The 26,540-nt window shown below is 43.1% G+C and overlaps 6 protein-coding genes and 2 non-coding genes across 11 annotated transcripts; 5 read left to right on the top strand and 3 right to left on the bottom strand.

Annotated features, from left to right (window-relative positions):
• Positions 1 to 4,690: 4,690 nt before the first annotated feature.
• On the bottom strand, positions 4,691 to 5,610 carry LOC6636422 (uncharacterized). 2 transcript variants are annotated; one of them, XM_002059937.4, is made up of 2 exons: positions 5,492 to 5,610; positions 4,691 to 5,410 (listed from the first exon to the last, which is right to left on the bottom strand). In XM_002059937.4, exon 2 carries the CDS (start codon positions 5,405 to 5,407, stop codon positions 4,868 to 4,870), a length of 540 nt encoding a protein of 179 aa, XP_002059973.1. In that variant the 5' UTR covers positions 5,408 to 5,410; positions 5,492 to 5,610; the 3' UTR covers positions 4,691 to 4,867. The 2 variants fall into 2 exon arrangements, with proteins under 2 accessions (XP_002059973.1, XP_015023959.1); XM_015168473.2 differs by having other exon boundaries at positions 4,691 to 5,418; positions 5,492 to 5,597.
• A 3,999-nt stretch (positions 5,611 to 9,609) lies between these two features.
• LOC6636421 (uncharacterized) lies at positions 9,610 to 10,866 on the top strand. The gene is made up of 2 exons (XM_002059936.4): positions 9,610 to 10,369; positions 10,752 to 10,866. The coding sequence occupies exons 1-2, from the start codon at positions 9,654 to 9,656 to the stop codon at positions 10,825 to 10,827; spliced, it is 792 nt and encodes a 263-aa protein (XP_002059972.2). The 5' UTR covers positions 9,610 to 9,653; the 3' UTR covers positions 10,828 to 10,866.
• A 2,431-nt stretch (positions 10,867 to 13,297) lies between these two features.
• On the top strand, positions 13,298 to 13,371 carry TRNAT-AGU (transfer RNA threonine (anticodon AGU)). Its single transcript has one exon. It is a non-coding gene; the product is annotated as a tRNA-Thr (tRNA).
• A 1,064-nt stretch (positions 13,372 to 14,435) lies between these two features.
• Positions 14,436 to 14,509, top strand: TRNAT-AGU (transfer RNA threonine (anticodon AGU)). The gene has a single exon. It is a non-coding gene; the product is annotated as a tRNA-Thr (tRNA).
• Positions 14,510 to 14,534: 25 nt separating this feature from the next.
• LOC6636418 (dynein light chain Tctex-type protein 2B) lies at positions 14,535 to 17,328 on the bottom strand. 2 transcript variants are annotated; one of them, XM_032436263.2, is made up of 3 exons: positions 17,188 to 17,328; positions 14,941 to 15,282; positions 14,535 to 14,861 (listed from the first exon to the last, which is right to left on the bottom strand). In XM_032436263.2, the coding sequence occupies exons 1-3, from the start codon at positions 17,202 to 17,204 to the stop codon at positions 14,696 to 14,698; spliced, it is 525 nt and encodes a 174-aa protein (XP_032292154.1). In that variant the 5' UTR covers positions 17,205 to 17,328; the 3' UTR covers positions 14,535 to 14,695. The 2 variants fall into 2 exon arrangements, with proteins under 2 accessions (XP_032292154.1, XP_070066184.1); XM_070210083.1 differs by lacking the exon at positions 17,188 to 17,328 and adding an exon at positions 15,348 to 15,535.
• A 1,222-nt stretch (positions 17,329 to 18,550) lies between these two features.
• Tsp42Er (Tetraspanin 42Er) lies at positions 18,551 to 20,029 on the bottom strand. The gene is made up of 5 exons (XM_002059934.4): positions 19,864 to 20,029; positions 19,323 to 19,490; positions 19,089 to 19,247; positions 18,825 to 19,028; positions 18,551 to 18,727 (listed from the first exon to the last, which is right to left on the bottom strand). The coding sequence occupies exons 1-5, from the start codon at positions 19,921 to 19,923 to the stop codon at positions 18,656 to 18,658; spliced, it is 663 nt and encodes a 220-aa protein (XP_002059970.1). The 5' UTR covers positions 19,924 to 20,029; the 3' UTR covers positions 18,551 to 18,655.
• A 1,195-nt stretch (positions 20,030 to 21,224) lies between these two features.
• On the top strand, positions 21,225 to 22,487 carry Tsp42Eq (Tetraspanin 42Eq). Its single transcript, XM_002059933.4, has 5 exons — positions 21,225 to 21,583; positions 21,639 to 21,812; positions 21,880 to 22,032; positions 22,085 to 22,282; positions 22,344 to 22,487. The coding sequence occupies exons 1-5, from the start codon at positions 21,524 to 21,526 to the stop codon at positions 22,416 to 22,418; spliced, it is 660 nt and encodes a 219-aa protein (XP_002059969.1). The 5' UTR covers positions 21,225 to 21,523; the 3' UTR covers positions 22,419 to 22,487.
• Positions 22,488 to 22,842: 355 nt separating this feature from the next.
• Pgant3 (Polypeptide N-Acetylgalactosaminyltransferase 3) lies at positions 22,843 to 26,498 on the top strand. Of its 2 annotated transcripts, XM_002059932.4 has the most exons (6): positions 22,843 to 23,349; positions 23,983 to 24,083; positions 24,165 to 24,345; positions 24,414 to 24,580; positions 24,642 to 25,897; positions 25,961 to 26,498. In XM_002059932.4, exons 1-6 carry the CDS (start codon positions 23,216 to 23,218, stop codon positions 26,120 to 26,122), a joined length of 2,001 nt encoding a protein of 666 aa, XP_002059968.1. In that variant the 5' UTR covers positions 22,843 to 23,215; the 3' UTR covers positions 26,123 to 26,498. The 2 variants fall into 2 exon arrangements, with proteins under 2 accessions (XP_002059968.1, XP_070065841.1); XM_070209740.1 differs by lacking the exon at positions 23,983 to 24,083.
• Positions 26,499 to 26,540: the final 42 nt, after the last annotated feature.

Raw genomic sequence — 26,540 nt, 5'->3', positions numbered from 1 at the left:
AAATACTTAAAATTTAGAACGTGCATCTTCTTATTGCCGGCCCAAATCAAGTTCATCTATAGCTTATCGATATTTTTCGCCTTTTGTACCAAACCGGTCGAATTAGATTGCTTAAACATATCTCATGGTGCATTAAAGCTAGAGATATTTTATTTGTTGTGCAGCTTCTCGAATGCACAGATCTACAATACTTCAGCAATTTTTTTAACCGCGTGCTCTCACAACATTAGGACTCTCCTATGCACCGCTCTGAATTATTTGACTCTTTCTTCAACTCGTGCTAGCACACGCATTTAAGGCAAGCTGCCGTGTCACGCGCTCAGCTCTAGTTGAGTTTTGTCTGCGCTTGTTTTAATTAAATATTCCATTTGCCTAAACCAAAACCCAAAACGCGCAGTTAGTTTGTGCAATGGCCAATGTGGGCGGGTGTGTGTGTGTGTGCGAGTGTGTGTGTGTGCGAGTGTGTGTGTAGTGCATAAATTTGGCAGTGGCCCGTGGTCAAATTGGCAGCACTGTCTACCTGTGCGTCCTGTGTCCAGCTGTATCCTGCATGTTTGCATTAAGGATTATGTGCGACTGCTCACGGCCGCATTTGCGGACGCACACAATCACAACCCCCACCCACCTCTGCACCATCCCCTTTAACATAACGGGCACAGTCATTAACACGTGCGGCGGCAGGTGCTTTGCGGTTAGCGACAACTTTAAGGCTTAAAGTGCCTGACAATGTTCATTTTTTTGTTGGTTGTTTCCATCATATTGAATTTCAATTAGCCGTAAAATAACATTTTGCGCGTTTGTCCTGAAATGCATTTAAATGCAATGTGACCAATAATGAACCACAAACATTTTACAACTGAATAAATATTTGCACATTAATTGCGCGTATTTATTGTAAGCTCTTAATTGCACAAACGTCAAAGTCTCCTTTTTTTCTGATTGCTTAACCAACCACATGACTAAAAAAAATGCACTTTAGTCTGATTAAAGAGTGCTAATTAATTAGGTTTAGTGCTTAATTTTATATAAATATGTACGTATTTAATTATAATTAAATTTTATTTAAACACACAAAATGTTTAAATTGAAATAGAAACTAGATTTAATTAACAACAAAACTTTTCCGACTAAACCCAATCATTATTTTTCCTAATAATTCCGATTTTTGCAGAATATTTCGTATTTTACTAAAAATATTAATTTAATAGGGAATTTTTATTTAATTCCTTTTTTTATACGATTTCAGCTGAATTTTCAAAATTTAATTAATTTCTCTTCAAATAGGCTTCTAATTTCTGAAATTAAAAACAGCTCTTGTTAATTTTCGCAGCACGTTTTAGCCATTTATCATTTAGCTGCCGAATTTGCTGCTGTCCCATGAACCCGTAGCCATAATTAATGAAATCAAAATCCTATCATTAAAATTCAATAGAGGCGAACATAAATTTTGGTACATTTAATTTGAACAGCGCGACATAATTCACTTTACGCACAATTTTTAATGAAAATGTCAAAAGAAAAGCGCACAACGAAATGTGAAAAACGAAAAAGTTTTCCACTCCACTCTTTCTGCTTCTTTTGTGCCGGCAACAATGGCAACATGCAAATAGCAGCTGAAGGAGCTGCAGAAGCTGATGATGATAATGGCGACTGGTGGCAGCCAACGGAAGCGGAAGTAATGCCAAATAAGAAGACGACAAACAGGGAAAAAAAGCAGCACCAGCAGCAGCAACAGCACAAAGAAATGTAGAAGGCGCCAACATATAAAAATAATAATAATAATAATGCCATCATCAATGCCAAACAAGCAACGGAAAACGGCAACTCAATCCAAAAGTATCGACAATGGGGAAATTGAAGCTATCTTGCGGGGGGTGGGAGCCAGCCAGTGGCAACAACAAATGATGGAAGATGCTTTAAATTAACAAGCAAATGCAAATAAGCCGCAGCCGTAGCTGAGGCTTGGGGCCAAGAAAAGGGAAATAAATTAGATAAAGGCAAAAGGCAACAACGCAGAACAACGCACAGGACAACGCCGCGAGCCGCGAGCCGCTCAGCACGCGCACGAAATTATAGCGTACAACAGGACAAAGCTACAGCAACAACAATAACAATCAAGAATGCTCTAGTCGGAAGTGAGCGACTAGCAGATACCATGCACAAGGCATACACAAATGTAAAGAGACCACAGCAAAGCGCATTGAAACATTGAGACTTTGTTTAGACTTTATAGAACGAGACGAGGCAGCGAGGACAATGAAGCGACGGCATCTACGATAAAGAAACAGTCAGGATATGTATATTCTTAAACATTTCCAAGGTGTCATCTAGGAAGATTAAATATTCCGGATCTGTTTATACTCAAGGAGTTCCAATGATGCAGCGAGCTGAAGACCAGACTTCTGCCTGGCACATAACTCGGCTCACTCGGCTCACTATACCCACATTACACTCAAGGGGTGCAGGGTATAACAGCAACGGCAGCAACAACAATGGCTAACGCAAAAAGGACAACGCGCCCTCAGGCCAAATGGAAATCCATATACTCGTATTTCTTTTGTATTGAAGCAGAAGATTTTGCTGGTTCGTTAAATATACGAAAGCCATTTTCGGTTTGGTGTGGATTTTGGGGGCCCAAGTCAAATGTCAATAGGTTAAGTGGGCATGGTCACGTTAAATGGCCGCCAGCCTGTGTGTGACTGGCAAGACAACAAAAACAAGTCGCACAGAGAAAGAGAGAGAGAGAGAGAGAAAGTTGCCTGTGATAAATATGATTAAAACATATTGCGAGGCGAGTTGATAAATGTTCAAAGTTTTTCTATGCCTCGGCCTGGCTTAAAGCACAGCAGGCAGCAGCGAAAATCCAACAGATGCCGATATAAATCCAATTTAGTAGCTACCATAAAAAGTGGCAGCAATTCCGGCGCCCAGGTCTATCCAACTATTTGCATGATAAAAATCTTTCATCAAGCGCCAGAAACAATCTCAGTTGCCGTCTCCGCCTCAGTTTCGGCTCCTCTTCCACCACCAAGCACCCCGTCCCCCGTCCATGGCAAGCCATGATTTCTGCATAATTCGACGATTGCAGCGAGAAGCGGCGGCGGCTTTGGCCTTTGTGTGGTAAACACCTAAAGTAGTAAACTGGGATTTAAGCACACACACCAACACACTCACGCACACACACACACAAACACAAGCACACATCTACGTGTGTCTATAAAAATTTTACGTCGTTGGCAAGGACAAAAACTTTTGCCAGGTCTGCCAAAGGCAACAGCCAATGTTCAAGTTGTGCTGTGGCCAGGGCCAGGGGAGGGGAGTCGGGGGGGCGTGGGGTTAGGTGGAAAAACGTTATACAGGATATGGCTTTTATTGCTCTGCGAGCATGGGAAATTGTGATGCCTGAATACATACATAAATTCTGAGCTCTAGTCTGGGCCGCTGTGAAAACCCAATAGGGACATTACGAGCACGAGTCCTACTAGAGAAATCTATAGAATATGTAAAATACTTTTCAGAAAGATTAAAATTTTTGCAATTTTAATACGACAACACAAACAAAGGAAGGTGTAGCTGGGCAGGACGACGCACACACGCGCACACACGCACACACGCACAGGAAGACAAAGTCTGAGAGCAAACAACAAAATTTAAAAGTTATGAGTGCGGGACGCAACTCTCTTCCCTTTCTTTTGGGTCTGTGTTTGCACTGTAATTGTTTTTCGAAAAGTTTTATAAGCAGCTGTGTTTATAGCAAAACTCCGGCATAAAAAATTTCCATTGCCCTTTGCAAGAAATAAACTGAGATTCTATCAAGTTCCGTTTAAGGAATTCAAATTAAACATACCAATAAAAATTGTATCAATATTTACTCCTTAATCGAAGTAGTTCAAAAAGGTATCCGAGTCAAATTACATTTTTGTCAATTACATTTTTTACTACAATTAAGGAACCTTAGAGATGTTTCTAGCCCGTTTTTATTGAACTCGCAATTTAAACGAAATTCCTCAATTTTCCTACATTTCAAAACAGTTGTTGCCCTTGGCTTTATATCTCTCATTAGTTCCTCTTGAGAACATTTCCAAATTTTCGATTTTCATTGTGAATTAACTTAAACTTGCTTTTCCCCTAAATCATTCTTACCCTACTAAGCTCGTTGGTCACGCTTTCGCCAGCTCGGACTCGAACTAATAACTCAGCCGGGCGTTGTCCCGAGTTTTAAAGCCGCTTAGGTTCATGAATTTCGGCAGCGTCCACTTCCGCTAGACCATCCGCTTATTAAACAACCCGCGCGAGCTGCTGCCGTTGCCCCCTGGCAACGCAGGACGGTGTGTTGCCTAGCATATGACCAACATCCCCAACCCTGCAAAATATAATCTAAAGGTGCCCCAAAAGAAGACGTTAGGACGCAGCAGCAGCAGCAGCATACAAAGAAATGGAGCCAGCCCCAGCTCCAGGACTTGGCATTTAAGATAAATGATCGCCTGCCCAACAATGCACAAAGAAGAGTCACAAAAACTTTTGGTCACGTTTGTGCTATTTGGCGGCGCAGGCATATGCTACAATGGGGGTTGGCTCCATTGTCAGGGGAGGGTGGCTAGGCAGGGGGGGCAGCGTCTAGGTTGCATTCACCTTGCCGCAAATTTTAATATGAAGCCCCAAGTTTAAAATTCAAGACACATGCAGCAGCTTAAACGTTTTAGAAATCTATTTTTCAAAATGCCAACTCCGGACAGACGAATGGGCGGGGGCGGGTCACATGTGTGCGTGGAAATTGGTAAACGTTGTGCGCATTTAATTGAAACGTCTGAGCGGCACAAGGCTTGCAGCCATGGCAAGAAGGCAGCAGGTGAAAGTGTTTCTTCACTCAAAAGAAAAACGATGCCAAATAAACGCCGATGGACAGCAGCAGCGCATATAGGATATACAGCTCCATTTTGAGGCCAGACATGGACTGCAGCCGGTCGAGCGTTCGCTGCGCCGCCTTCAATTTGGTGCAGTGCTCGTAGAGTATCAGCGTGTGCCGTATTATCGTGTGCTCCACCCACTGCATGTGCTCCAGCTGTTTATAAAACTCGCCGAAGCTCAACGTGAGCATCTGCTCATAAATCTGTGCCAACACTGTGCTCGGTATATATGTGTCCATGCTGGTAATTACACTGGCGTCCAATTCGGGCAGCTGCAGCTCATCGATTAGCGCTTCGCAGGCGATCAACGTGTCCATTTTTCGCATGCCCTGCAAACGTTTCAGCAGCTGGCGCAAGGACTGCTCCTGCCCGGGCGGCAGGGTGCCGCTCGAGCTGTTCAGCGTGTCCAGGGCTGGGCCATAGCTGCCGCGACAAATGGATGTGACAATGCCGTTGGCCACTTTGCGCTGCAGTGGTGTTAGTGTGTGTGAAAAGGACATAGCCTGCAAAGCTAAGCAGCCGTGCTCAATAAAAATATACAACTGGCTTTCAGAATTGTGGATTCTCTTTTATCATGTGCTTACCTCGTGGGGCGTGTAGGGTGAATTGTGGAGTGAGTGTGTTTGTTGTTTTTGTTTGTTTACATATTTTTAAAAATTTTGTTCATTTTTTTTACGTTTTTTTTTTATTTTTGAATTGTAAAGCTTTGTTTGCCAGTCACATATTTCAAAATAAGCTCAGCTCGGCAGGGCGGTCTGCTAAGCTGCTGTTAAGCTTTCCTCTCTCCATTCATTAATTTGATAAGCTTTCATCTCTCTCTCTTCATTCATTCGATAGCGCTCTCTGCTAAGCTGCTGTTAAGCTCTCCTCTCTCTTTATGCCAAAAATTGCCCAAGCCCCTAATTGAGCATTTTAGTTCTCCATTTTGTTAGCATTCACCTTTCCTTTTTTCATATACCCTAATTTGTTAAAGTTGAAAACGTGCCTTTAAGTTGACGTTGCCATACCGCTTGATGATGACAAGCGCGACTGCCTTCGCATACGGCTTCAGGCCCATAAATCGAGCCACATATGGGCGACATTACAAGTGGCTGCCGTCTGTGCGCCCAATTCAAATGGAAATCAAAGTGGGCGTTCATGAGTTAAACACTCCAGTACAGTTACAGCTAGAGCAGCTCCTTTCTGCTGGAAGTTGGAATGTGACAAAGTCGCTGGCAATGCGCGCACTTGTGGTTTACGACCTGGGCTTCAGCTCTTTTTGCTACTCTTGCCAAGCTCAAGTGTGGCCAGAGGGTGCGGCTGGGCTATAAAATGGCGTAGCGTTTCCGCTCTCGACTGCCACATTGCTCAAAAATTTATTATTCCCATCTAGATGAGTTCATTATTTTGCAGCATGTTGCATGCGGAATGTTAAGTGTAGCAAGTTGAATGTCGAATGCGAAAACAATTTAATTTTATTGTTTTGCACATAAATTTTTCGGTTTGCCATACGGCAGAATTATGCATTGTTTTTCATTGGAATGGCAAAAGGAAACAACCAAAAACAAAAGCTTTCTTCGGCACGCATACCATTAAATACCCTTTTATATAGATAGAAAAAAAAACCCACTTCAAGCGTATAAAAAGGAGTACAAGAAAAATATAACTGTATGCCAGTTTCGTCTTTAAAGTAAAAATAAATACATATACATATATACTTATGCATTCTAATAATATATAAAGGAGCACGCTTACCTTCCTAGGAAAAGCTTTCTCTCTCTCTCTCTCTCTCTCTCTCTCTGCACATGGATTACGTTTAATTGACGGCAATTTATCTTCAGTGAAAAAGCTCTGCTTTAAAAATTACGCACCGCACATTCTACCGATAATTCAAAATCCGCACAAGGATAGCGAATGGTTAAATATTGAATATCACATTAAAAAATATTTAAAAAAAAAACAGCTCACTCGGCACTATTTTTCACACACGCACAACGGAAACAAACGATCAAGGCAAGAGACACGCACTGTCTAAATTATCTCAATGTCCGTGCCTACGCTAAGCCGACATATGCACTAATACAAGCACAGCTAAGAGCAGCTCTCCAGCTCTACGCTAGATACGCAACTAAGGTAACGGGATCAAAAGCGTTGCAGCCAATTTATCTTCAGCGAAAAAGCTCTGCATCAAAAATTACGCAACGCACATTCTACCGATGGTTAAATATTGCCAGAAGGGTGGCGAACTGATGAAAGGTGACTACCATTATTAAAAACTGTTAAAACACCCAATCGGCACATATTAAACGCATTTAACACAACATATTTATTGCAAATGGTTTTTGCAAACTATTTTTCACACACGCACAACAGAAACAACCGATCAAAGGGAGGAACGCGCACTTACTAAATGTTCTCATTAAGGACGCGCCTACGCTTAGCCGGCATATGCACTAATACAAGCGCAGCCAAGAGCACAGATCTCACAGAGCTCGCTCGCGCTCTCAGCTGAACCGAGGTAACGGGATCAAAAGTGTCGCGACCAATGGTGGACATTGCACGACTTCTCCCCAGTGATTGAGCTATAAGTAATTAATACGCAATGACTTCTCCCGGTCATGCCATGCACAGTGTTCGGCAACAATTCGAGCATATAACGGGATCAAAAGCATGAGAGCAAATAATGTGTACAGAATGGCCGACAAAGTTATCTCCCACGCTCATCCATCTATGTTCGCTCTCCAGATAAATGCGCTCTCTGGCAGTGCGATGATCCGTGCATACACTTCTGCTATGCGTTACAAATTTCATGTCAAAATTATAATAGCCGCTAGCAGGGTATTATAAAAGGAAACCCCTATGAAATCTGATACACTCGCACACACATGTGCATGTGTGTGTGTGTGCGGGTGGGGGGCGGGCATAAAAAGTTGCCTGCTGCTCTGCTGGCCATATAATTGAGTCACGTTTGGCCGGGGCTTAGATGCGCCTGTATAAGATATTCAGATTTATGCCGCGATGTCGATGCGAATTGGAAAAATATATATGTGTAACACACACACATATATATATATATAAACAAATTGCTGTACTGTGATTTATGTGGGCGATATTCCTGATTGCATATTAGTAAAGTCGGGGGTTTGGTTTTTTTTATTTTTTCAGCCACATCGAATTTTTAAGCTGAAATTGAATACTGAAAGTTTTTAAGCTAAAACAGAAAACGTTTCCACAGAAATTCTGAATTATTATTTAAATTATATCAATTAAACTGTTAATTATATTTGGACTCAGATTCGAACCAGCAACTTCTCTTTACGCAATTTGAATAAAGTTGAATATAGCTCAAAATATTTTGAAAAATATGTAATAGTAAAGATATTGAAACTATGCAAAATTAAATATCTATTTGAACCCAGGGATAAACACACACACACACACACCCACACACACACACCCACCAATATCACAGCACCCGTTAAGACCACAAATAAACGCATTTTGTACGTTGTTATTAAAGTAATATGCCAAACGCTATGCTCTCATTTTGGCTACGTGTTTATAATGTCAATAACCCGACCCATTCCAGCCGGGGGAATCGTCAATAAACAGAAACTAATACATGCCAGGTCTGCAGCAGGAATCAAGATGCGTGCTGGCATCCGAGGCCAGGTTCAATGTACATCTACAACGAAAATTTAATTTATCTGTATCAGTTCCACTTGCCCCGGCTGACGACTGGAGCTGAATGCCAGTTGACAGCAGGCACAGAAGCGGCTGCCGGCACAGCTGGCGGAACACATGTTTCAACAAATTCATCTGCCATGTCACAATGCGCAACGGTATGCAGAATTTTTGCCACCCCAACCCTACCCATTCTGTTATTGACATGGATATGGATATGGCTATGGGGGAGACATGCTAGTTTTGGCCAGGCTGCACACAAACGCTGCACGTGACAAGACTCAACGAAAAGTGAAACTTTCTGTGCAAATATTTTTCAGGCAAACAGCTCGCACTTAAAGCGAACTCCCAACTGGAATCTTCCGGTCTCTGTCCCTTTAAGCTGTTAGTGTCATTAATCAAATGGCGCCCAATAACTTTGCCGGAGCGCGTCAGCGGCTGCCAACCCTTTCAGCCGGCTGGCCCGCCTGCCGCAGCAGTCCTTTTTCGATACCCTGTATTAAGCCTTAGAGGGTGAAGTCCGTCTGCCTGTCCGCCTGTCTATCTTTGCGTCCTTCCTCAGAAATGCATCCAAAATTGTTGAAATAAATAAAATGCATTATTGAAGTCTACAAAATTGCAAAGCGATCGCAGAGTTATTGAAGAATAACTTTACCGCAAGCTAGGCCTGTGGTAGCTGAGTACAGGGTATCTGGCCGTGGCGCACGCCCGACTAAAGCAGCCGCACTTGTTAGCTGTTGCCGCAGTTTCAGCTTGTTAGAAACCATTTTTGAAATATGAACTTTTTGAGCTGTTGTTGTTGTTGTTATTGTTGTTGCTGCTGCTGACGAATGCCGGCAGTCATTAATAAATTAGGGGTTAAAATGCGAGGCGTGTCGGGGATGGGAGGGGGCACGAGTCGGTGCCCAAAAAGTTGTTTATTTAATTGAAAGTGAAACGAGCGACAACAGATTTGCTTAACTCAATTAAACAGGGGGCCGCAGTGGGTCGAAGGGGGCTGTGCATTGATTTTACGTTCCAGCCAGTTGCTGTCAAATAGTTTCAGTTTGATTTAAGCACAGTTTTTAGTTGGAACCTCAAGAGATGAATAAAATTCTAGGCAATTGGTACGTGGCCGGCGAGTGCCGTGCGCCGGGCCTGCTCAGCCCGGTGGAGAGCGAAATTCTGAGCGCCAGCGACAAAGTTGAGTTTGGCGAGGAGGAGCCCGATCTGGATTTGGCCTACGATCAACTGGAGGCCATTAAGCGGCGTCTCAAGCAGCTGCAAGCCAACTTGATCTACCCGCCCGCCGATCCCTGCGAGCTGACAGGCACCAGCCGCACCGCGTCCGAGGACAACGGCAGTCTCACAGACAATCAGGTGATGCTCCAGCAGCTGCGACGCAGCAACTCTAAGCTGCGCTGCCAGCTGCGACTACAGGCGCAGCATCTGCAGAGCTCCCGCAAACATTTGCGGCTGCTGGAGGACATGCGCTGCCAGCTGGGCAACAGGCTGCGCCAGATGAGCGCCCAGCTGGACGAGTTCGAGCAGTTTAAGCGCTCCGCCCAGCACCAGGCGGGCCTCTGTATCGAGCGCAACGAGCAGATCAAGGCGACCAAAATCGATAAACAGAATTTCCTGACGCAGCTAAGTAAGCTCAACATCCATTACACAAACCATATGCGCCTCATGGCGCCCCTGCGCTGCCACAATCAGCTCCGATACGATCTTAGCCTGGACTTGATACTCACGCGCATCTTCCTGCATGCGCTCTTCGGCAACATGGTCGAGGACTGGAAGTTCTGCATTCGCCGTCTCAAGTGAGTACTGTAATCTACTACTATCTACTACTATCTACTACTATTTACTACTTTTATCTATTAATATCTACTACTATCTACTACAATTTACTACTGTCTACTACTATCCACAACTATCTACTACTATCTACTATTATCTACTACTATCTACTACAATTAACTACTGTCTACTACCATCTACTACTATCTACAACTATCTACTACTATCTACTACTATATATTACTATCTACTACTATCTACTACTTTTACCCTACTCTACTTTATACTAATACTATATAATACTATATAATACCACTTCTGCTGCTATTTACTACTAGATTATATACTACTATCTACTACAAAATATACTACTATATGTTAGGATTGTCTATTTATTTACAGAAAGAATTGCCGCGGCGTTAGACTTCGGATGCTGCCTCCCACGGACTTCCCCCCGATCTGGCCCTGGCGTGATTAAAATGTTGACCCAAGTTTCGGTCATTAATTGTTTCCAAAATGTGTTGTGTTTTTCATTCGGCGTTTTATTGGCTGCGTTTTTTGGCTCCAAAGTTTTTGGCATCGTTCTAATTGCTTTTGAAATGTCGCTCAATTAAGATTATTGGCGCTTGGCGGCTTTTATGGCACTCTTGTGGATGAGCCCGCTCGGTCCTGCGGCGCACTCGTAATAATTATAAAATTTTAGCTTGGCGCATCTGAAATTGCCTCAGATTAATGGCGTGCGCTTTTATTTGAAGGCGTTAAAGTTAAAGTAACAATATCATAGCAGGAAACCACCCTACCATCCCGTTCTCGTCCCCGTTACCACATTCTAATCCGGCTTGAAACGCCACACAAATGTACGCATTCCCACCAGGATAAGAAGCTGCAGCTAAATGCGAAATGGCATCAGATAAAAACAAAGCAGATTTGTGTCTCAGACACAGAAAAATACCCTGAAAACCCCTCAAAAAAAAAAAAAAAACAAACCAGAGCCCCTGACAGCCCGCAGCTAAGCCGAAAGGCAGCCCAACACATTGGCATTGACACTGGGCTCCACATCCTTGTGGTGCCTTGTCGAACTGCGTAAAAACTCAATTGCTGCGCATTGGCAGACAAGGAGCACGCGGACACAAACTATGCATCGTGATCGGGTCTCGTTTCAGGTTCCCTTGCTGACAATGCCCGGGGCCAAGGCTACATTGGGTTAAATACGCCTCAGTCCTTCGCCTTCTGCTGCTGTGCTGAGTGAGAGATAGCGCCAAACGGCAAAAGCGAATTTATTGGAGTCATGTCCTGATAAGCGTTCGCTTCAATTCCATGCCAAATTACAATGTTACATGGGCGAAAAAGCGATTAACCGCAGCTAAACGAAGGGCGAATGCCCTATAACAGAGCTGGGCGTGTTTTTTATAAAGTATACCAACATAACTAGACTATATATAGAGCATTTAGAATATCTAGACTTTACATGTAGCCTACTTATCCTCCGCTGATTTCATCACTCAGAGTTGCATTGGGAATATCTGGACTTAATATGAAGTCTACACCGACTATATTACCAAAGTTTTTTCGCTTTCTTTATTGATCGATTCTACAAATACATTTCATACTTATATAGAGGTTGAACCAGAATACTTGTTCAAATTTCATTTGCTTCTCGATTTGAACCAGAATCCTCGTTCATATTTTTTTAATTCATTTGTTTCTTGGTTTGAACCACAACTCTTGTTCCAATTATCCATTTTAATTTTATTTGAAATCAATTCCATATGCACATCTAATATGAGTGCCAAGCGCAATCAGAAAATCACCTTAAACTCCATCGTCGTAATGTAGGGTATACAAACATAGATAGACACATCGAGATACAGGCAACATAACACATCAGACTACATGGCTGATACACAGGAAACGCATTAGATACTTTTCGGTACATACTCCTGGACTAACTGGGCAGGCTGTGTGCCGACTGGGCCGAGCTTGGACGGTTCTGGCCATTGCGGCGGCTGCTGTTGGCTGTTGCGATAAAAATCTGCGTAAAATGATGCGGCAATTTGATGAGCAACTAACTTCGAGCAATTAGTTTGGTCGATTCGTAGTCGGAGGCTGGAATTGGAGTTGTCGTTCGTGTTTTCCGGCTGCTAAACTGTTGCTCCAGTCAATGAATGGCAACTGTTATGGCAGCTGGAACTGGTTGAGGCAACGCATTTAGTGTTAATGTGTTTGGCAACTGTTTCAAGTTTCGGTGATTTATGTGCTAAGTAAAACTAGAAGCTTTAAAGGTATTCTTTGGAAGTAGATACTTATATGGCTCAGGGGGACAAGCAAGTCGTGGCAATGCCCATTTGGTAAAAATTGGAAAGCCTCTAGCCAAACGCTCTGTGACAGTGAAAACGGTGGCAGCGAGTGGGAGTTGTGGAACTCTGCACATTTGCCTTTGGGCTGTTCTTCAGCTGTTTAGCAGCAATCTCAAAGATACATTTCAAGTGCTTAAGTTGCTGCCCAGCCGCAAGAGTACAAATAATTTCCATTTGGCCAAAGGCAGCGCCAACATTTGCATTTATCTTCAGCTCTGCTCAGCAGCAACAAATAGACAAACATGCCTACTGCCAGCTGTAACGTTCCGAGTATTTGTATAGCGAGAGAGAAGGCGAGGGCGTGAGGAAGTGAGAGCGAGAGATATGTCTACTTATAAAAACTTTGTGGACTGGCACACAAGTTGTAGATAAATATGGCATAGATTACATAACTAGTTCTTGCAGCCGAACAATAAAAAGTTTTCCTACTCTCCCATCTCTCCTCCCTCACACACACTCGCTCTCCTTCAATTTAAGCGTTTCTCTATTTTCCTAGACGCTTTTCCTGCGCACAGTTATTTATGATTTTTCTCGTACTCCACACGGCGTCTGCGGCATTCGTGTAGCACATCTGTCCGACCCGGCTGTCAGGGCGCCGTGGCTTAGTTGGTTAAAGCGCCTGTCTAGTAAACAGGAGATCGTGAGTTCGAATCTCGCCGGGGCCTTTGCACTACGGGCAACAAGTTGGTTGACTTTTTTTTAAATTTATTTTTCATTTAATATTTTTCAATTGGAAATTAGCAAATTCGAGTCAGCCATATTTGACATTGGCCACTTATTGTTGTTTCCTTTTCCGCTCCATGTTGCCTTTACTGTTATTATTTTCATTTATTTTCTTTCCTATTGTTGTTGCTGCTTGTTGCATGCCAGCTGACGCACTCGCCCATTAACATGACTTCAATTGCCACAATAATTGTTTCCATTATCGTTAAAATCGGTGAAAATTGCGCCCTGCCATGAACTCAAGTTTTCAGTGCCAGAAAAAAAGCTTCAGCAGAAAAAAAGCTTTGCCTATTTTAGCTTTTTTCAGACAGGTACTTTGGCTATCAGAGCGACAGCTGATAAGCCCAACTATATTTAAAACAAATTCTATTTATTAGTACATAAACGAGGCAAAAGATAATGTAGACAGGTGTGCTTGTGGCGCACATACCCTGTAAAAAGCAGGGTATTTATTAATATTTATAAATATATTTATTAGTTAATTTGTTGAAGGATAATGATTGTAGAATATATATAAAAAAATAAATTATAATTTTTTCTTGGAGGAAAATCTTTTTACTGCACATTTTAAGTACTTATAGACTTGCCTGTAGGTCCAATTTCTAAATGATGTGTTGGATAATAAGCCATTTTTATAGGGTATGAGAACTTTAACCAAGTTTTAAACATATGTTTAACAAAATTGTATATTTGCTTATCTACTTGTACTTTAACTTTTTGCCATCTTGTACCCTATAAATATACCATATAAAATGCCTCCCACTATTTATGTATTATACTTAAGAAGTCTAGTAATAAAACATTCTACTTCTCAGATACTAGAAACAAAGCAACCCACTGTCACATCAATATTATTATCTGCATTGTTTTCCATATCTGTACCAAAAACATTTGAACAAATATTAATTTAAACAATGGACTTCTGAAGTACACAGCTGTCAGAAAACAAGAGAACTCTACAAACAAGTTCTCTCAAGTTGACTATTTTTACCGAGGAAATCACGAGGGCGCCGTGGCTTAGTTGGTTAAAGCGCCTGTCTAGTAAACAGGAGATCGTGAGTTCGAATCTCGCCGGGGCCTGCAATTGAAGAGTACGTGTTCTCTTTCATTTTATATTCTTTTTATTTGGCTACATTTTTGACAACTTGCTAAACGCTAAAACTCTGAAACAGTCCTTAGCCTATTATAATTTCCAACTGGTTTGTGCAGTGGCTTGCCCAGCTTTTGACAAGCTTTATCGAAAGCTTTCACAACTTTCACTCGCAACTAGTCCTGATAGACCAAATACAAGACAACAATCATGAAGTACGTGGGTCGCTCAAAAACCAGTTGAGTAAAATTATCCCGCTTCTCGTCCATCAGATGGCACATCCGCTGATAAATGCCCTGGTTTTGCTTCTCGGCAATCGACAGCAGGCAGACAATGCGATGCCTGTGGATATGTTGATAATGAGGTCATTTGGTTGGCTTTGTGGTTGGCATCGCATAGGATTATGATTTGCAACACTCACCGCCTGTGGTTTAGCTTCTTGACCCGGTCTCGTATCTCCGCGGCCAGACTCTCGGCCAGCTGCAGCGCGCGCCAAGAGTCATAATTGCGACTGAAACGATCCCACAGCAGACGCTCCTCAATGCAATCTTCGATGATTTTATGGGCACGTTCCATATTGAAATTGGTGTGAAAGAATTTCCAATCATTTTTCGGCTTCTCCTTACGCTCGCCGCCCAGCTCGCCGCCCACGCCGCCAGCCTCGCCCTCGCCCACAGCACACTGGAGCGCGCGCCGCCGGCTCAGCATGGACTCCGACAATAGTGCATTCATGCGATTGGTTGTTCGCACCGAGGCGGTAATGCTGCAGATGATATAGTAATCGGAACAGGTTAATTAAGATCTCAGCCATGGCCGGGGCGCACATACCGCGTCTTCATTGTGCTCCAGCTGGACGCGGCCGTAGCGCCCGACATGGTATATACTTAGTATAGTCGGGATTCGATATATTCAACAAGGATAACAAATTCCATGCGCTGCTATCTGCACACTGACAGCGCAGCGACGTCAACAACAATGACGATGTCGGCACTCTGACATGCTGACACGACGAGCAGGTCTATCAGCCTGCCAGACCCCCCCTGGGATCGGAACTTTGTTGGTTTTTGCCAAACTCTTCCGGCTCGCGTGCCGCCTATCATAAGCCCAAAGGTAGGTGCTCCAATTGCAGCAAACGACGACGTGGGTGTCATCGCCAGACGGAGCACAATCAAAAGTGTTGCCATATGGACGCCTCACAACCCCTTTCACGCCCTCCCTCTCTCTCCACCCTACTCTATTGAAGCCTGCATGAACGGCACGCGAAGCCTTTCGAGCCTTGATGAGTTTTGATCGGTTTGTTTGGGACACCTTTTCCGGCGGCACCAAATCGCGGCCATTGTGCGGTTTACGGCCACAGTTCAAGTACTTTGATTGCATTTACGACACTTGGAACTTTCATCTATTCCTTACTCAAAGTTCGTGCCATCGCTAACTGATAGTTATATAGCAAAAATTTATGAAGTTATTAAATTAGATATTGCCGCAGAGTCACGTGCGTCGTAACAATTTTCTTCGGGCTCTAATTGTGTGTTGGGATAGTCCATGGAATGCATTTGTAGGGCATTTCTTATGCCGAACAGCGGCGGGCAGCCGAATAGAACAGGTGCAAAATTGCATGATTTTGATTGGTTTGATTAGATTGTCTAGTCTGCCTGATTATCCCCCTTTTTTTTTACTTTGTGTCTTCTCTCTTTCTATCATCAAATATTATCTCTTTTCCCTCGCTCCCTCCCGCTCGCTGTGGCAGTGTCTTTTCGGTTTCTTTCTGCCTTTCTCTATTTCTCTCTTTCGCTCTCTCTCGCTCTCTTTTTCTCCCTCCCATCCTCTCTCCTTTTCTCCATCTTGAGCTTAGGATATCTCTTTATCGCTATATATAGATAGATTCCTCGCAGTTCTTTCTCATCCGTTCTCCCCCTCTCTCTCGATCTCGCTCTCTTTCTCTATCTCTCTCTCTCTCTCTCTCTCTCTCTCTCTCCCTCTCTCTTTCTCTCACTCTCACTCTCGCTCTATCTATCTATTTGTATTGCTATCGTTTCCTTCTTTTACACTTGGTCCATAAACAGTCTCTTTCGCACTCTGTTCTCTCTCTCTCTCTCTCTCTCTCCCTCTTTCTCTCTCTCTCTCTCTCAAGTCTGTATGTCTTCTCAATGCTTTCTATTAAATGTTATATTTTACTATTTTCATTTAAACTTTAAATATTTTAACTGTTTACCTTTGTTGACCTGCGCATAAAGATTTAACTGCAGATACGATAATTGGATGCACAGGATCGAGTATTTGCCGGGACGGCAATAAATCTTTTATCACACAAGTAATAAAGTTGTGGGACAACTATGGCCGAGCAGTTCCATAAACCAAATCCGACGCGAGCCCAGCAATAAGCAGTTAGAAGTTTAACTGCAATTTCTGTTACCTCTGTAGGGGGAAGAGAATGTGGGGGGTGGGGGGCGTGGCGTGCGAGCTACCTGGGGCTTACTAATTGCCGTAGCACAAAACTTTACGACACGTGAATATGTGCCAAAATTAAGCAGCGACGCCGACGCCGGCAACAAATTAACCAATTTTGTTGCATGGACGTGTGGGCGTGTGGGCGTGCCCACAATGCCAACACTTTAGCTGTGATGGGGCACACACACGGCTTTTATATACGATATTTGCATAAACTTACGCTTGCATGCGACTCATGAGGCGCCTCGAATTATGCTACAAACTAAGACGAGTTGACTGCCGACTTCTCACTGCTTGCTGCTGACTGTTTACTGCCGAGTGCTAACTGCGATTTGGTTAAACGGGCAAAACTGCACGTGAGCTCGTCTCGAATGTGACTGGCATTTGGCTTCCAAAAACATAAAAGCGCACATGGCCACAAAAGGTGAGGCACACAGCTCTAACGGTACGACCAGAAGGGTTAGCAGTGGCAGCAACAGCAGCGGCAGGGGCAGGTGCAGAGCTTTGCCCCAGTCCTGGTTGGTATCTTCATGGCTTCTCGCTTTGGTTTCAGTGGCATGTCTAAGGACAACTCTGACTTTTTGGTAGCAGCAGCGGCTCATGTGTGTCTGTCTCTCGTTCTCTCTCTCTCTCTCTCTCTCTCTCTCTCTCTCTGTATGTGTGAGTTGTCTAAATTCTATTTATTTTGAGTAATTTAGTTTCTATTTGATGCATGCCACACCCACACACACACACAAACAGCTGGCCGGGAGGCAATTAAAAACTTGGGTTACAAACTGTCGACAGGGCTGCATGCAAAACCGTTTACTCCGACAGCCAGTGCAGGTGTGTGTGTGTGTGCGTGTGTGTGTGTGTGAGTTCGCGTGCCACATTCACGTTGAAACATGTCCACTTAAGAATTGCATTTAAAAATCCACAAAAATCGGAACTATATATGCATGCGCGCACCGTTTAGCTTTGTTGGCCAAAAATTGTTTTGGGCCCAAAGTTGCATTTGACACGTATTTATAAAAAATGTGTTATCTGAGCACAGGTGAGAATCTGTGAAAGGAGCTATGAGACCACTATGAGAAGGGAAAGTTTTGGAAAATTTTAAAATATAAAACCAAACTCTCGAGTGTGTGTTAGATGGGCACCTTTAGGTTCTAAAATTAAAATAAATTAATAAACAGTAAAAAGATTTTAGAATCAAATTTGTAAATATTTCAGATCTTAATATTTCATTCTACAGAGCAGCTATTGAATTAACAATTCCCTTATTTCCTGGCATAAAAATGTAAGCTCAAAACTAAAAGCTCACAAAACTGAAAATATATCTATAAGATGATATATCTACTACTTTCTAGTCAGAATTTGGTCGATTCCCATTGTTTCAATGCAGATAAGTAAAACTTTCAGAATCTACATCCAACTTAAGCTGGGAATAAACATGGTCGAAATTGTCTCAAATCTGGTTCCCATTGTTTTCTATAAGCCAGATTAGATTATCCCAGATGGAGATTACTAAAGCTTTCTGATTGAACAATGAATTTCTAAGTGACCTGAGGATCATTCCGTTTTTCAAAATGAAAAATACCAATAAATAAATAATTAACTTAATATTTTATTTTGTATCTACTCAAGCATCGTTAACATTTCGGAGTATGTCATATAGTAGTAGTACATGTTGTTTGTATTTCGGATATATCCTAATATCTGGAACGACGTTGCTCGTTGTTAAAGTTGATGCCCAAAATGGTGGCACACACAAAGGCGGCGGCCTGAATAAAATAATTAGTTAATGAGTCAGTGTCAGCTAGTTTTGTTTTTTGTTTTTTAGTTGCCGTGTGCGCAAATAGAGTAGATAAGTGTACTTACCTCAACGGCTATCAAAATCCAGCCAAATACCCTAACGAACTTCAAGGCCTGCTCATAGAAATCGATCAATTTGTTTAAGCAGCCGTCGGGGTAAACCGTGTGCGTCGATGTGGTCGAGGTGCTATTGGTGACATAACAGCTCTGCGGGATTGTGATATTGGCCTTGGTATAATCGATGGGGCCATTGATGCCGCAGCACTTCAGCTGCAAAGGAAAGGAATGTGTATATAGAAGAAGTCTCTTCGGCAATCGTCAAGAGCTTACGTTCGTCTGATAGATGGACATGGCATCGGTGCCATTCTTCTGCTTGTCCCAGGCCTGGTTCAGTTGCTCCCGCGACAACGTCTGCTCATCGATGCGCTTCAGATAGACAAAGCATAGCACGCAGCTCAGGATCAAGATGATCAGCAACACGATGGCATACTGTGGGCACAATATACATATATAAATTGATAGTAGATATATGTAAATATTATAGATGGATATATATTAACACACCATCCAGGTGAGGCATATGTTTTCCTTGATCGCGCCACAGCAGCCAAAGAATGAGATCAGAAACACAATCGAGCCGGTCACAATAAACAATATAATTATGGGGCGTGTCTCATCGGCGACATCTTTCAGTGCAATCGAATTAACCACAATTACGCTAATGCCCAGTATCTGTAAATAACCGAAAAGCAAAAATCAAACAAAATTCAGTTATGAAATAACATTTTGTGCCACCTAGATATGAATGGGACTCTATGACGAACAGCAACAGGTAAACAGCTTAAAAAAGTATTTTTGCTTTTCCGTGTGCCGCGCCCAGAGCCCTATCTCTATATACCTATACATATATATATCTGTACCGTACATATGTGTACTGTGTACACACGCAGAGCTTATATATGATGTATACGCTTGAATTCCGTTGATAACCCAACTTCGCTGAACTTTGACGCTGACTAACTGCGACGCAGAGTTTTCCATTTCTTTTGTTTTGGTTTTAAGTTTTTTTTTTTTTCCAATTTCTTTTATATATTTTGTTACTCACCGCGCAGAGGGCATTGAATATGAATACCAGATATTTGATCGTAGCCGTTGCACAACCCATTTCACTTTTGTTCTATTTCTAAGTATATAAACCGATTTGGCCAAAACAATTGTTAATGCTGCAACACAAAATTGAATCGTTGCACGCTCGCTGACGACTTTTTTTAGACTGAATTACTAAAAAAATATACAACCGTCGGGCGGTCGCTTCACCGGCGGTTAGTTGCGATAAAAATTGTACGGGAAGTTTTTGTTTGACGGCGTTGAAAATAGAAAAAAAAAATAAAAATAAATAAAATAATAATAACGATAATAAGCGAGTCAGACATACACTGCGAGAAATGCAATGGTACCGCAACTACCTAAGCCCCAAAGACACCGTTTATCAGCAGGTCTAAGACCTCATATCTGGCTGACTAAACGTTACGTGGGGGTGAGTCGTTAACTTGTCTGAGCTATGGGAACTAAATTTTAACATATGTACTTTGTGGCAAAAACACGCCCATAAATATGACTGAGTTATTTAAATGGCGAGATACCCGCACCTAAGGTGCATATTTGGTTTCATTTGGGGGTAAAATTAAAAATGCAGGTGAAATGCAAGTGAAAAGTAACGAGAGGGGAATCTAGGTGGAATGCAAAATATTCCCAGCTCAGTTGTATATTTGATTTCATTTGCGGTTAAAATAAAGTTGGGTGGAATGCAAGTGAAATACAAGTGAATTCAAATGCAGTAAAAGTGGAATACAGGCGGAATGCAAGGGGAGAACTTTGGAAATTTGAAAAGCTGATTGATTACGCCAGTAAGTCTTATAGGGCAAGTGAAATATGGATGGATTGAAGATGGAATACCTTGAAACGTTATGAGCTGCGAGTGGAATTCTTTGAAGCATACTTAATAACTGGAAAAGTGGAATATAGGTGAAATAGAAGTGAATTAGCAAAAGCCATTATTAACCATAGGACTTATGCAAGTGAAATATAGATGGAATACTTTAAAACACTGATCATAGGTTAAATGACAATACTTTGGAACATTAAAAGCTACAGGGTATTTTACAGTCGTGCATACCCATTTGCCGCTCTTTAACCCTGAACCAGTGAAGGGAACGTAGTGTAAACTAATTTGAAGATAACAGCGCTTACCTCACAAGCACACAACTACACACAGTATCACAACTTATCAGTTAGTTGACAATGCGCACTAACTCAACTCTTAATGTGTGTATATAAAGAAGCCAATTCTAAAATATATATATATATATATATATATATATATATGCATGTGTATATTTATAGTTTTTGCACCTGGTTGCGCTTGAGTGCACATCAAACTTGCTGGCTAATTGGCTGCAGGAGGCATTGCAGCTGAAAATCGATTTGAGAGCAACTCATCAAATTCCATGGCATTTCTAAACTTTGCATGCCTCAGCACAGCTGTTTTGGGCTGTGAAGCAGCCTTATCAGCTTGAGCTAGAGCTGCTATCTCGATGGCACTAAGCTGCAAATGGACATTCGTGTGTTATGTTTGATTTTGGCGTTAGGGTTTTTTTTTTTTTATTCATGCCGCTCAGTTGGGTTATTAACGCTGTGCCTGGTCGAACCACACACACGGAAAAAAGAGGGAAAGGGAGAAAACGCTAGAAAAGCATATTCACAAAATGAGCTGCGGTACGCAAACGTTGAAAATCTCTTCATTCGTTTTGGATTTTCTTTGCTGCGTAAGTTATTGCTTAGTTATGAAGAGCTGATAATTGTGATTTTTTTGATTTATAGATTTTTGCCTCACTGTCCATAGCTGCGTGCTCGTACGCATTGATAGTGCTCACACATAGCCAGGCCATACGCATACCCTGCATATTGGGCATCGTGCTGGGTATCTTGCTCTTCGGCAGCACCATCTTTGGCTGCATTGCGGCGCTGCGTGAGAGCATACGACTCAGCTGGATTGTGAGTACCCAAGGCACTAAGAGATTACAAATTTCATTTTATTTTTGTTTTTTTTTTTTGCCAAAAGTATGCTGCCATTTTGCTGGCCTTGATATGCGCCCAAATTACAGTTATATTCGCACAACCCATCAACTTTGAGCTGCTGGCCAACGAGACCATCTCGAATGCCTGGCAGGAGCAGCTGTATTCGAATGGCAGCATGTCCTACTATGAGATCAAAGTAAGTTGAAATTTAATTATTTAATTGATATATATGAAAATAGCTAGTGTAGTACCACTGCTGCGGCAAATCGGGACCCCTGGACTATGCTGCCAGCGGACTGCGAATACCCGCCAGCTGCTATTTGAACCAGAACTCGACCATAGCCCCGGATTTATATACAGTGGGCTGTAACAAGCGTCTGGCTGCCGCCTATGTGATGGGCACCAGATACGAGCGCATCAGTGACTGGACGGTTGTTGGCCTGGAGGTACATATACATATATATATGTATATTCCAAGTAGATTAACTAATTCCCAAATATTTGCAGATATTGACTGTAATGGTTGCCGGCCTGCTTGCAATCACATTACAAAATGCGGAGCGTAGACGTTTGTACCGTTAGATCAGAACTTTGGCTTTAATTTGTAACAGTATTTCAAATTGTACAAATATTAAATGTTTGTTTTGTTAATCATGCAATTTAAAATGTGCGCGTAAGCTAAAAGTTGCTCAGTTAAAAACAGCGCCATCTGTTGTGTATGAAGACAACTATTCATTTAAAATTAGCAGTTGAAGCAATTTAAATGCAAGGCATGTTGTAGCTGATGCTGTGATTGGCAATCTCATCTAATGCATAAATGAATCTAACTATTACCTAATTACGAACACCTTATTCAGTAAAATTGTTATGCATATTGCAAACTAATTAAGTATTGGCGCGCCTTTCACGGTTTCATCTGCGTACTGCGACACAGTGCTGCCATCTGCGCGCCCGAGCTATCGAGCGACCGCCACAATATATCGCATTGCCTATCGATATGTTGTTTACAACCTTTAGCAGAATAGAAAAAAACAGGAAATTCGCAGCGCGTTCAACTAGTTTTCCGCTTAAAAAGATGAGATTCCAGCAGACAGCATGTATTCATAACGCATTTGGTAGCGTTGGACATTAGGAGACGCACTCGCGGCTATCGAAGTGCTTAAACTGGACTGTGCATTGGTCGTGGCCAAGTTCAACGCTGGCCACAACAAACAAGAGATCAATTTTCTTGGCCAACGCTTAGTTTGGCGCAAAGAGAGTGGGGCTCGAAATTGTTGCCGGTCATTAGCACAGCGTAGCTGAAGCAGACAACAACAACGTGCGCGCAAACACGGGTGTCCCAAAAAAAAAATTAAAAAAGCAAACAGCCGTTCGTCAAAATGGGTCTGCGCTTCCAGCAGCTAAAGAAGCTCTGGCTTCTATACCTGTTCTTGTTGTTTTTTGCATTCTTCATGTTTGCAATTAGCATAAATTTATATGTGTCAAGTATACAGAACACTGACGCAGAGCCGCGGTGAGTAATTGAAATATAATCAGCTCTATTGTTATCTATGAAAATGGAGTGTGTGCCAAAAGTCTTACTGAAAATTGCCACGAAATTGCAACCAAGCCTGGCTTCAACCGCGCATCGCTGCATTCGTCCCATTGCATAATTTCCTTCAAGGCAGCAGCAGCAGCAGCAGTTGTTGTTGTTGTTGTTGCAGTGTTGGCAACTTCCAAAAAGAAGCCAATACAAAAAAAAAAAAGCTAAAAGTAGCTGGCAGCTGCTTGGTTGACTGCCCAAAGTTAGCTAAAGCGGCTGAGGACTTCTGAAGCTAGCCAAATTGAGCTAGAAAATAGCTGAATTGCCAACACTGGCTGGTTGGTGTTGCAAGTGGCTGCCGGCGTTGTGGTTGTTTCCACTTGAGTGGGCCGCTGGCTGGACGGGTATCTCTCATCTCCAGCCTTGCTTTCGATTTTGCTGGCTACTTTGCATTTTTTTACGGCATTTCTACTTGTTTTGCTGCTGCTGCTGTTGCTGCTGCTTGTCTTATTGTTAAATGCCCAACATTATTGCCATTGTCATCTTTTGTTTGTTTGCATGTTTGTGTTTTTTTTTTATGTTTTTGTCTTTTTTCTTCACTTTTGGATCACTCAACGTGCAAAGTCATCCAAAACCGCCGCCCAAACGACGCTCGCTCTGGCCGTACAAAAACATTGTGGCCCACTATATTGGCAAGGGAGACATCTTCGGCAATATGACTGCAGGTTATTAAACCACAACAAAAAAAAAAAACCCAAAAAAAATTAAAATAAAATAAAAAACATTCAATGACCATACATTTGCAGATGATTACAACATCAACCAGTTCGAGCCTAAACAGGGCGAGGGCGCCGATGGGCGACCCGTGGTCATACCGCCGCGCGATCGTTTTCGTATGCAGCGCTTCTTCAAGCTAAACAGCTTTAATATCTTGGCCAGCGATCGCATACCCCTCAACAGAACGCTCAAGGACTACAGAACGAATGAGTAAGTCGTGCGTTTAGCTTTATTAATATGCTCTTAATTTGTCTGTGTACACGTCTTGCCATTTCCAGATGTCGCGATAAACGTTATGCCCATGGCTTGCCCAGCACCTCGGTGATCATTGTCTTCCACAACGAGGCCTGGTCCGTGCTGCTGCGCACCATTACCAGCGTCATAAATCGCTCACCACGCCAACTGCTCAAGGAAATCATTTTGGTGGACGATGCCAGCGATCGCTGTAAGTCTCTATTGAATCTTAGTTAATCTTAAATTCTTACCATCTCTGCCTGCATTCACAGCCTTTTTGAAACGCCAACTGGAGGCCTACATCAAGGTGCTTAATGTGCCCACGCGTTTGTATCGCATGAAGGAGCGCAGCGGACTGGTGCCCGCTCGTCTCATGGGCGCGCAGCATGCGCGCGGCGATGTGCTCACCTTTCTGGATGCGCACTGTGAGTGCTCCCGTGGCTGGCTGGAGCCATTGTTGGCACGCATCAAGGAATCGCGCGAGGTGGTCATTTGCCCGGTGATAGACATCATATCGGACGACAATTTTAGCTACACGAAAACCTTTGAGAATCATTGGGGCGCCTTCAACTGGCAGCTAAGCTTCCGCTGGTTCTCCTCGGATCGCAAACGACAGACCAGCGTTAAGCCCAAGGACAGCACAGCGCCCATAGCCACACCGGGCATGGCTGGCGGCCTGTTTGCCATCGATCGCAAGTACTTCTACGAGATGGGCGCCTACGATAGCGAAATGCGCATCTGGGGCGGTGAGAACGTGGAAATGTCCTTTCGCATTTGGCAGTGCGGCGGACGCATCGAGATTAGTCCCTGCTCCCATGTGGGCCACATATTCCGCAGCAGCACGCCGTACACGTTCCCGGGCGGCATGAGCGAGGTACTCACCGCGAATCTGGCACGTGCTGCCACCGTCTGGATGGACGACTGGCAATATTTTGTGATGCTCTACACGGCCGGTCTATCGCTGAGCGCGCGGGACAAGGTGAATGTGACGGAGCGCTTGGCACTGCGCGAGAAACTCAAGTGCAAGCCATTTTCGTGGTATCTGGAGAACATTTGGCCGGAGCACTTCTTTCCCGCACCGGATCGTTTCTTTGGCAAAATCATTTGGCTGGATGGTGAAACGGAATGCGCACAGGCGTACAGTAAGCACATGAAGAACCTGCCGGGACGTGCCCTGTCTAGGGATTGGAAGCGTGCCTTCGAGGAGATCGACAACAAAGCCGAGGAATTTATGTCGCTGATCGATTTGGAGCGCGATAAGTGCCTGCGTCCGCTGCATGACGATGTGCCGCGCTCAACGCTGCAGCCGGTGACAGTCGGCGATTGCACATCGCACGCACAGACGATGGACATGTTTGTCATTACACCCAAGGGTCAGATAATGACCAACGACAATGTCTGCCTCACATATCGCCCGCCCAAAGCGGGCGCGCTCAAGCTGCTCAGAAATCGGAACGCAACGACTTCGAATGTGATGCTGACGCAATGCGCCACCGAGGCAAGTCAACAGTGGACCTATGACATGGATGTGAGTAATCAGTGGGCGTCGGGCCTGACTTTTCGATTAATTACATGCAAATCTCCATTACAGACACAACAGATTTCGCATCGCGAGACAAAGCTCTGTCTGACGCTCAAATCGGCCACAAATGCGCGCAACCAAAAGGTGGAGAAAGTGGTTCTTACCATGGAGTGCAACTTCAAGGATATAACACAGAAATGGGGACTCATACCGCTACCGTGGCGCATGTAAAAACACAACTTCGAAAACATGATAACGACAAAACGAGATAACACAAAAAAAAAACCCCCCTGCCAGCGATCTAATACAATGTGATATTTATTGAAATTGTTTAACGACCCGCCCCCTCACACACACACACACACGCACACTGACACATACACCTTGACACGCCCACAAGAATTGTTTTGAGTGTTTGCCTGGGAGCTTTTCTCCCCTGCACAAAAAACGTGAATGGTACTCTATGCAATTCTACGTCATATTTATTAAGTCAAATTTTTTAGGCAATTTTAAGTCGCAAAGTAACAAGTACTTTACTTAATACTTTTAACATTTTATGACACTTTAATTTTCTAACAAATTAAATAAACAAATATTAAAAAATTAAGCTCAGCTGCGACATTTAAAACAGCGACCTGCCGCTTTAAAT

This window comes from Drosophila virilis, chromosome 5 (assembly GCF_030788295.1).
Source record: "Drosophila virilis strain 15010-1051.87 chromosome 5, Dvir_AGI_RSII-ME, whole genome shotgun sequence".
In the NCBI taxonomy this organism is placed as follows: domain Eukaryota; kingdom Metazoa; phylum Arthropoda; class Insecta; order Diptera; family Drosophilidae; genus Drosophila; species Drosophila virilis.
This window is presented reverse-complemented; position numbering and strand designations above follow the sequence as displayed.